This window comes from Rhododendron vialii, chromosome 13a (genome assembly GCF_030253575.1).
Source record: "Rhododendron vialii isolate Sample 1 chromosome 13a, ASM3025357v1".
Taxonomy (NCBI): domain Eukaryota; kingdom Viridiplantae; phylum Streptophyta; class Magnoliopsida; order Ericales; family Ericaceae; genus Rhododendron; species Rhododendron vialii.
The window spans coordinates 25,143,127-25,154,368 of NC_080569.1; the positions used below are offsets into that span (position 1 = coordinate 25,143,127).

The following is an 11,242-nucleotide window of genomic DNA, read 5'->3' on the forward strand; positions in this document are numbered from 1 at the left end:
GGTGTATATATGTATATACATGTATATATGAAAAACTGGGGTGTTTGGATTGAGCACCTACGCACGTCGGATGCCATTGATTCCCGCGGAGGGCCACTCGATTATTTTTATTTTTATTTTTAGATGGCTCGGATCGGCCGTCCGGTGGCCGAAGATGGCCTGGAGCGGCCGTTGGTATGATTTCGGTGCCGAATCCGTCGGTCTCTATAGCAGCACTCGTGAAGATTACACAGATTCTACAAAGCAAAGGTAAATTAGCATAGATGAAGATACAATCATACAAACCTATTAATTACACGTTTGGCAGACTGTCCCTCTCTGAGGTCTCTCTTTCTCATGTTATGACCGATCATCTTTTTCTGTGAAACGAACTATTGGTAAAGATGAAGGGACGGAGTCCCTCTCTCTGAGCTCTCTCTTTCCCATGTCTTTTTCTGTAAAACTAACAATTGATAAAGATGAAGGGACGGAGCAGTTGAAGGGCAAAGGGGTGTATTCAGACGTGAGAATGACAGTTGGTGATGCGATTTGACTCTTTCGCCCCTACCGTGTTTACCCGCTGGAGTTGAATGCTTTGTAAAAATTAATATTTAATAGGGGAGTTTGGTATTAGAGGAAGTCCATACAACTTCATTTGATGGGTGATATCAAAAGTTGCTCTCTCTTTATATATCAGAATAGATATTGACTTCCGTCGATAAAAAAGAATCAGCAATAAAATGAATCGCTTGTAAGCTCTTCACTGAATTTCTTCCTAACTACTATTTTCTATGCTACTACACGTTCGAGAAAATGTTCCAATTTCTTTTCATTGGGATTGAGATATTGACATGGTCGGGAATGCGTAGTTCGTACAACCATCTATGACAATTTGTTTTGGATTATTCAAAGTATTTGAAATTTGTCTTTATATCGCAATTATTGAGCCTAATGACTTGGGAGTTTAAAAGTAAGTGAGACTTATCATTAGTTTCAGAACTTCACATTTTTTCTCATTATACATACAAGGGTAGTATCTAATTTCTAATGTTTTAGCGAACTTAATTAAATATGAACAAAAGTCTATTTAAAAGGATGAATGAGCATTGTCTCATTATGCGAATTGCAACAGTCAAATTTATTTAAGGGAGGATGCTCGCACTCGCCGTCACCAAACACCTTGATGAGGTCGAGGCTGGGGCTAGGAGTCAGGATGGGCCCGCCGTATTCTGTGGTCTGGTCTGTGTTAATTTGATTTTTATTTGGGCTTTGCACCCGAAATTCCCAAAATACTAGGGAAAAATGACGGTGCATGACATATTTTGATAATTAATACCCGCCAAAGACATTTTCATTATTAACAAATGTTCTTAACATGTACTTGGCAGATATTAATTATTAAAATACGTCATTGGCGGTCATTTTCCCAAAATACTAATTTTTGTTGTTGGTTGGGCCTAGACATGTTGGACACAAAATTGGATTGTTGTTAGGATTGGGCTGTCTAGGTTGGGCCTGTTAACCCAATTGCATTGTACGGCTATCAGTTAGATGCAAGAAAACTTCACATGGTTATCCTACACGCAACAACCGAAATTTGACCACTCATGTAGACCACTCTTATTCGATTTCCTTTTACATTTCCACTTGTAATTATATGGTGAAGTTATATGTCATGGATGAAACTTATGTGGGTGCTAGATTAGAGTATTACTATTTGATTTATCCGATTTTTAAGTTCTTTTTGTTCTTCCTTAGAAGTTAAGAAAATCCCGAATACAAGGGTGTAATGTGTAATTTAAGCAGTCAATTCTATAACCAATGATCCAAATTTCAAAAGGTTTCCTACAGGTGGACGATACGTTTAGCATATGTAGACCATTGAAAATGCTTGGGACACATCTCTTAGTGCACGTACCCTTACACTACAAGTTCTACGATTCCAAAGCATTACTATCTTGACTGATATGATAATGTATCTCCTATTGATCTTATTTTATTTTTAAGGACAAACAAAACACAAATAATATAATGATGTAAGTACAGATGCAACTTACATGGCCCTAGGCCTAATAAAGAGAAAAATCAGAACATTTTAAGAACAAATCTAGCAATAAAAGGAATTTTTCCGGAACTTCGTCACTGAAGCCGCCAGATTGCTAGAACTTTGCTGGAAACTTGTCAAAGAACCACTAGTCTCCTTGATTAGAAACCACCCATAACAATATCACGAACGAAACTTAATTTTATGGAAGTAGTGAGCCCAAAAATCTATGAAGGATATACGAGGGAAAGCATGTTCTCCTTCAAAGTGGGAGAAAAGCTCTCAAACCCATGTCCCTATGCATAAAATAGGAGTGTTTTTGAAGCTTGCCGAAAAAGTCAGCAGAGAACATTGGAGGAGTGTTAGAAATTAAATCTTAAGAGAGAAAAGCTCTCAAGCTCCCACATATTAATCTTATTTCTGTTTGGGGTGATTCTACATCAACCCAAACCAAACTCAGCCCTGGGCATAAGCTCACCAGGCAAACCTCCTTAGGCCTCTAGCTTTTGACCCAATAATAGGCATCCAAATATCGAAAGACAATAGTTAATATTATTTATGTCAATGATACTTTATATAGAATAGTTTAGCTCATCTGTAAAAATAGAACCTTCCAAGCTTTCAGCTACAAAGTTGCGTGTTTGACTTTTAATACCTACTTTTTAAAGTGAAAGTATTTTGAACTTCTAAAAATAATGGTATTAATTGATAGAGGTCAGATTCAAACTCATGACATAAAAAACCTAAAGGGGTTACAAGCCACCGTACCACAAGCCTATCTTGTGTTACAGACTAAAATCTTATTGTAGGATGCATTGGACCATGGCTGATGGCTACCCCATCCAACTATTTGATCTTGATCCTATTTAGTATTTACATAAGCACCCACAATTTTCCATAAAGAGTAGCAATTGGGACAATAATAGAATTGAATCACAATTAAATTGTTTGGAAATTAATTAAGGAGATTCTAGCACGGTAGAAGTGTGGGAAATCTAACATTGGAAAGCCTAGCTAATCAAATAAAGTCCAACGGCACTGACAAAGGATTCTATCCAGAATACAATGACAAAAATCCAGGACAACAGCAAACAAAGCAATGGATAAACAACAAAAGCACCAAAGTAAGAGAGCTATCTCTTTCATCTATACATTAGCCTCACGCTCTCTAGCACATGCCATCTCAGTGACGGAAAGGGGAGGAGTCGCTCTTCCATCTCTCGCACGTAGGAGATCGCGTAATCCTTTCGATGGCCTTCATTTTACTCCTTTTCTCTTTCACAAAAATTCTCACCAAGTTAACTGTGTGGATCAGTAGGAGAAGTGACATCAACCCCGACCACACTATAACTCCAATTTTAATGGTATAACCGAGTGATCGCTGGTCCGTTTTAGGAGTAACCACAAAGGTTGCAAACGCATATGTGGTTGCAATTGCTGTAATTGCCAACCACATGGTCACCATAAGGAACCACATTGCAGCCTTGTTCTTGAAACCTAATCCACTGATGAGCAACAAAATCGTGCTCAAGGATGCGACGAATCTGATCGTGTTAAACCAGAGGAAGTACGGATAGGAACTTTTATGATGATAAGCCATTACGGATTCCCCGGCTACGTGCCCATCATCGTCTTGCCAGACACCACCAAGAAGGTTCACCCCAGCTTCGAATGCCATTGTTGCAATAAGTGATGCCACGATCATTAAGGAATCCCTTTTCTTTGTGAGCCAATCGCCACCGACGAGATCCTTCGCCTGTTCGGCATTGGATTGTCGAAGTAAGTCTTCGATGTGATCCACTGCTTTCTGATCTTTCTGATCATTTGATCCAAGGAACAAAAGGTCCATTGCTGTGTGTCCACTTGCATTTGTCGCATTCGATCACATCTATTATTTTCTTTAAATCTAGGACAAGACTTGTGATCTAAAATATTTACATTGCATCTCGTGGTTAGATATGAGAAATCAAAGAACTTGTTTTTCAGCGGGCATTTCAGCTGATTTTGTCCCTATTCAAATTTCTTTTGACATTTGTTAATTTTGCACCAAACATTTATGTATTATTAGTTCTTCTCGACAAGAAGAACTAGAAAAGTACAAAAAAATAATAATAACAATAATAATTTTACACAAGTATTTTTTGAAATATCCAAGAAAAATAAAAATAAAAAAGAATATAATTTTTGAATGTTTAAATTCCTCTCGTCAAGACGAAGCAATAACACATAAAAATTTGACACAAAATTAACAAATGTGAAAAAGTTTTGAATGTGGACAAAATAAAAAGTTGGCGGAAACGCCCCCTCAGTGATGATTTCCTACCAAGAAAAAACCTAAAGACATAAAATAAAAGAGTGCAATTTTGTTCACCCACCAATACGTGGGTGAACATATGACATAGACACTTATTTCTTGCATATAGATAGGGAGGCACCACTTCGGTCATCAAATTCGTTTGCATTTTTAGGACTTACTTATTTAGGCAATATTGCAAAAAAAAAAACCAGATCAATCCCATATAAAGAGGTACTAGATCCCAAAAAAAATTTGAACCAAAACATTTTTTATTTTTTTTTTGTTATCAAGCATTTACTGATATGGGGTTGAACAGTTTTTATTTTATATATACACACACACACACACACCCCATCCGTCCCAATTTACTTGTCCCAGTTCTATCCTAATTGGATTAAAAAACTAGTTATATTTTTAAAATGGTAATGAATTTTATATCCAATATGAATCTTATTTGATAGATCTCGATTTGTTTTATAATTCAAGTTTTCGAAATTACCTAAAACATTATAAATTACAAGATATAATTAATTGAAAAATGGCACGAACTCCAAAAAATGACAAGTAAATTGGGACGGAGGGAGTATTTCTTTTGGACAAGGGCTAAACAGCCAAGCTCTACAAAATATATGGTTTTGACTACTGAAGTGATAATTTAATATGAACTCAAGATATAGCAAGTATGTTCACCCATTTTAGTTAGTGGGTGCTGAGATGATTAGTTAGTTACGGTGCTTAGTCAGCTAACAACTGAACTTTGTATTTCATATATAGCTTGTAATTGCATTGGCAAAAAGGGATGCAAGATCGTCTCGTTTTGATCCTCCCTGACTCAAGCTGCTTGTGGGCTGGCTTGAACCAACTCTTCCAAGGCACTGGTCTTGCCTTCCATGGCGGCCACATGGACGGGGTTCTTACCGTCTCGATCGCGAACCAGACACATCCTGGGGTTGGCATTCAATAATACCTTCACAATCTGGTGGTGCCCCTTGGCCGATGCCAAGTGAAGGGCAGACCGTAGTTGCGAATCTAAGGCTTCTGTGATTGTCAACGTGAGCTCCGGTTTGAGAATCAGTAGTGCTTCCACAAAGTCTGTTTGCTCGCTTAATGTAGCCACGTGGAGGGGCTTGCGGCGCCATTGAAACATCCGGCCACAACTTTGTGTAGAATCAGTGGATCTTCTCGGATTATGGCGCGCAGCGAAGCAATGTTCCCTGTAATTGCAGCTTCAAAAAGGTTGTGCTCCATTTGGATTTGGTTGCTCTTTTCAGTCGAGCTAGTTATTTGGGTGTGTACTTCCAGTGGACAAGTATGCGGAACCAGACACACCTATTTATAGGAGCATTTTGCATGTTGGTGGTGTATGTAAGGTTGGGATGATATGGGATGGGCGTATGTGAACTTGTGAAGAGCCCAGCTGGATGGTTCTAGGAAGGATCTCTCTCTCTCTCTCTCTCTCTCTCTCTCTCTCTCTCTCTCTCTCTCTCTCTCTCTCTCTCTCTCTCTCTCTCTCTCTCTCTCTCTCTCTCTCTCTCCGGGGTTGTTTCAGCATCTTGGATATCAATTGTATGTAATAGGTTGGTATGGGGTTTTAAAACTGAAATCCCCCTAGTATTCAAGCATCTTCTTTTTTTAGTTCCACGCTAAGAGATATGGGGCTTACTTACGAGCACCTCGATTATTCTTTTTCTTGTTTCGGTCAAAGACAAATTATTCACGCTAATATTAAAGAATTCACAATAGATTTCAAAATGTCAAAATTTACAACTCATTCATGTTGTTACTTGAGCTGCCCTTGGGATGGTTTATAATAATTAAATTCATCTACATGATAATACTTTTATTATTATTTTTGTATATATCATCAATGCATCGTAGCAGTTAATTAGACATTTCCTCGACCTTTCATGCATCTTTCGACAAAGTTCCTTGCATTTTTTGTCTCAATTTCGTCCTTCTAGTTTTAATTGTCTCAATTTCGTCCCTGTAGTTTGTTTTACGTTCCAAATTGGTAAAATCGTTAACACTAACGGAAAAAATATGATTAAAAAATTAAGTGTTCCAATTTTCAATCCGGTTGAACTGGTGCGAAAATCTTATTTTTTTTTATCATTTTATCCTAGATGGTTGTAATTAATTTGTGGCTTTAAGGTCTTTCAACGAGCACCCAAAGACTCCTTATTTAGTTTCAGGGCTCTCTTAAGGTTTTCATTAAAAGGCCTTAGAGCCAAAAATCTATTATGATTTAAGATAAAATGAAAAAAAAATAAAATCTTCGCACCGGTTCAACCGGATTGAAAATTTGAGCACTTAATTTTTTAATCATATTTTTTCCGTTAGTTTCATTAACGGTGTTAACGATTTTACTAATTTGGAACGTAAAACAAACTATAGGGACAGAATTGAGACAATTGAAACTAGAGAAACGAAATTGAGACAACCGTAAAAATAGAAGGACGACTACGAAAATTTACCCTTTAATTATCTATTTTTTCCCCTTCCTTTCGTGGAAATAGACATTAATTCTCTATTCTTTTTTTTTTTTTCTTGTTTTACGTGTTCTTAGTTTAATATAGGGAAATGCTCCTCATCCTTAAATCCTTTACCTCAAATCAGTTTTGAAATTTTTTCCCTACCCTCATTGAGTTCATTAGAAATTAAAATGGATTTTGTTAACATGTGCCCCAAGAGCATATGTTAGTTCTTATTAGGGGAAAAAATTGAAATAATCCCTGTAGTTAAGTATTTGTGTCAATTTGGTCCCTGTAGTTACAACTGGCTCGATTTACACTCTATACTTTTCATTTTGTTCCAATTTGGTCCAATTACTAACTTCCGTTAGTCCGTCGTTAGTCCTTTAAACAACAAAATCATATGGCCCCCTTTTTTGGGATTAAAATAGACTCGTTCGGCTAAAGAAGCCTACTGGCTTATTTTTTTTATCCTTATTCAAATTTTTTTCGTATTTGTAAATTTTTCGTCAATTTTTTTGGGGTTATTGCATCGTCATGACGAGAGGAATCTAAAAAGTAAAATTATGATCGAAATTCAATTTTTTTTTGAATAAAGACGAAAAAAATTGGCTTATTGGCTAATTTTTGTCTTTATTCAAAAAAATTAGGTTTTGATCGTAATTTTTTACTTTTTAGATTCCTTTTGTTATGATGATGCAATAATTCCCAAAAAAATGACGAAAAACTAACAAATACAAAAAAAATTGAATAAGGACAAAAAAATAAGCCAATTGGCTTATTTAGCTGAATAGGGTTACTTATTCCCCTCTTGCCCTAATATACCTCTAAACCAAAACACAGTTCATTCTTCCATTCTCCATTGATAAAGAGGCACTTGGGAAGAATTTGGTTATAATTTTCTACAAAATGTTGCCATCGAATTCAGCATTTTCATGATCAGCCATGAGGCATCATAACCCCTAATATTGTCTACATGTTCAACTTGTGGACAAATACTGAGATGTCTTATTTTTCTACATAATACTGAAATTGCATATAGAACCATGTCCAAAAGTCACAACATGATATAAATCCAAAAGTCATAACATGATAAATAATCATGTCCAAAAGTCAGAATATTATATAAATTCAGTTCCAAATTTACCATGTCATAACCTAATACATAGACATAACAAATCACTCAACTAGGTTACAATAAACCAAACTTAACAGTCCAAGTAGTTACAAAAAATAGTGTCATGTCATTCCATTCATTTTCCTACACTTGGCTTATGCACTGATTCCTGACTAAGAATGTTGAAAAATAAACCTAAGCCAGTTTTTTCATCTTTATTAAAAAAAAATTGAATTTCAATAATAATTTTTTACTTTTTAGATTCTTCTCGTCATGACGATGTAATAACCCCCAAAAAATTGACGAAAAACTAACAAATACGAAAAAAAAATTTAATAAGGACAAAAAATAAGGAAGTTGGCTTATTTAGCCGAACGGATCTGTTTTAACCCCAAAAAAGGGGGTCATATGATTTTGCTATTTAAAGGACTAACGGCGGACTAACGGAAGTTAGCAATTGGACCGAATTGAAACAAAATGGAAAGTACAGAGTGTAAATCGAGCCAATTATAACTATATGGACCAAATTGACACAAACACATAACTACAAGGACTATTACAGTTTTTTCCCCTTCTTATTAAATGTCAAACTAAACCCACTAGCGTATAGGAATTTGTAGAAGTAATAAATTGGGTTTCTATAAAGATTACACTTTATTATTTTTAGACAAAAATGCCCTTAACTTTAATATTTGCGTGCAGACAAATGTTTAAGATTAAGAAGTACCCAACCAAAAGCTTTCCTCTTGGTTCACCAATATTCGCAAAACTATTTATTACTTCTACAACTTCCTATACTAGTGGGTGTAGTTTGACACATTTAATGAGAACTAAACATATGCTCTCGGGGCACATACAAAACCCAAATAAACTAATTAATAGAGCTATCCAAAATGTCTTTAGTTTTTTTGTAACCTAAAAATATATAGTACTTTATGTTTTCTGAGATAACATATTACTAATGTCACCTTTCATCCCTCCTGTTAAGAGAATAATTTCACCATAGCCGCGTCAACCGCGTCGTAGAGCTGGTCACCAAGAAGTTTAATACAGCCTGCGGTCCTTATCAACTCTTTATTTATGAGTTCAAATTAGAATCTTTCAAGTCAGACAAGGACTAAGTCCAGCATCTGACCCTTAATTTCTGGGTTAGTACTAATATTGTAAGCACTTTTACATTGAAACAGTAAGTTGTGAATCTAATCATAACACGGCTACATAGCATCCCCATTTGGTAATAAAATATAATCCTATGAGGATCTAGCTAGATAACTCAATTCAGACAAAACTTGAAATCTGAAGAACTAACAGGGACAATCAATGATAGAAAAGAACCCTCCAAACAGCATTAATATTCTAACTCCCAGATTGTTAATGAACTCGATCTTTAGTAAATTATGCAAGATGTATTCACATTTGACTAATTGGTTGTTTGCATCGGAGCTGGCTTACATTGGGAAGTGCATGGCTAACCCAATAACGAAAGTTTCGAAAGGGGACTGGAGCAGGCCACCACGAATCCATGTGTAAAACCCCGATTTTAGGACACGGTATTTAAAATACTTTTCAAATTAATTTCTTAAAACAAATGACAAATTTTTAAATAACAGTGGAATTGTAGTTCGATTACTTCAACCTCTTGTTCTTCAAAAGAACTTGCTCTCGAGTTCTCATTAGATAATTGTCATCTTCCATTCCAAAAAAAATTGATATTTGCAATACTTCAACCTCTCGCCTCTCTTTCAAAAGAAATTTAGAAAGAAGTACACTCGCCAAGGTAGTTTTTCTGCACACTTCAATTGATTGACAATATCCACTATACAAGAATTGGATGCAAACTCAAGCTGCTCCAACCCAAAAAAAAAAAAATTCAACAATTTGAATTTTATTCTCAAATTCCAGTTTCTCTCGACTTTGATTCGTCTTAAAATTGGTTGACGTGTTAATCTACGTAAATCCTTCTTTATCATATTCTGGACTTTGCTTTGTCATTAGAACCTTCCTTAAGCAGTATGGATAAATTTTCTACCTGATTTAAAATTTTATGATCCACTTAAATTTTATATTCCACTTCAATTAAACTTTAAGTATCCTTTCAAATTCAAAGGATAATTATAGTCTCCATAGCATATAAGATTGATTTCACTTTATTTGAAAAGTGTCCTATGGGGCGTAGTTATTTGATAACTATCAAACACCCAAGTTTGTGAAAACTTTTAATATTCCAAATCTTTTCATGCCAAATCAAATATAGCTAGTGACCCAATCAGCTAGGTAAACTAAATTTCAAATAATCCAATACATTACGGCTCCTTTTGTTTCGAAGTAAAATATTTTTCTCATAAATATTTTACTCACTTTACGGTGTTTGGCTGGACACACATCAAGTAAAACATTTTTGGCGTAAAATATTTTACCCTATCCAGTGTAAAACGTTTTACTCCCTAAATCCCCGTAACTCCGTAAGTCATTTTTAAAAATTTGGTCACGGCTCTTCACGCTATTCTATAAACGCCGTCCTGAAGTGCGAGCATTGTCCAGCACTTCCATGTTTAATGTTTTTGACCGACTTGGCCCAATAGGTGACTTTTTGAAAAGTCCTAGAACGTGCAACTTATTCACCAAAGATGATGCCTCTTGGTTCGACGGCAACGATGGCACCCCATATATATATAGTCCTTCTCCAGTGAGAGATCCTGCACGATTTTACAGTGCGGACCTCGTTTTTTTGATCAAATTTCGATGATCTAAGTCGCTCAAAGTGATCAGAACGTGATTTTAAGGGTACCTAAGAGAAATCAGCAAAAAAAATAACCGGAAAGGGCTTGATCGGAGTAGTTTTCATTGAACGGTTCAGTAAAAACCTGCTCAAATCAAGTCTTTCCCGGTCTTTTTTTTTGCAGGTTTCTCGCGAGTACCATTAAAATCACGTTCTGCACACTTTGAGCGGCTCGGGTTATCGAAATTTGCTTGGGAAATGGAAGGTCCGCACGGTAGACTAGTAAGGGATCTCTCATTGGATCCGTGGTTATATATATGCAAACAACCTAGGACTTCATTGCATCACATTCCAATTATGCCGTGAACGATGCGGGAAATCAAACACAAGAATTTAATTCCATTTGACAATGAAGACGATGAGGACTCTTTCTGCTGGGTCTTGCTTGGAAGGTACACTGTATTTCTTTATGGTGAACTGAATCATTGAGGGAATGTTGAAGGGTTGTTGGACTCTCTCTAGCTCTCTCTCTCTCTTCGGGGATTACTAGTAGTATTTTTTAATCTGTCTTATGATTGTTGGCAAAATTATTTACTTTTTGTGATGAAAATCAATA

General features: G+C 35.9%; 2 protein-coding genes across 2 annotated transcripts in view; both read right to left on the bottom strand.

The window, feature by feature from the left end:
- The window catches only part of LOC131313137 (ankyrin repeat-containing protein At5g02620-like), a 28,426-nt gene extending 22,793 nt beyond the window's left edge, over positions 1–5,633 (bottom strand). The window contains exon 1 of the mRNA XM_058341271.1: positions 5,616–5,633. The gene's annotated coding sequence lies outside the window, so the exon portion shown is untranslated. The remainder of the gene's footprint in view (positions 1–5,615) is intronic.
- Positions 3,207–3,872, bottom strand: LOC131314044 (uncharacterized). The gene has a single exon (XM_058342540.1). It carries the CDS (start codon positions 3,870–3,872, stop codon positions 3,207–3,209), a length of 666 nt encoding a protein of 221 aa, XP_058198523.1.
- Positions 5,634–11,242: the final 5,609 nt, after the last annotated feature.

Excerpts from the sequence above, each read along its gene's own strand:
- LOC131314044 (XM_058342540.1), bottom strand. The coding sequence starts at position 3,872 with ATGGACCTTTTGTTCCTTGGATCAAATGATCAGAAAGATCAGAAAGCA.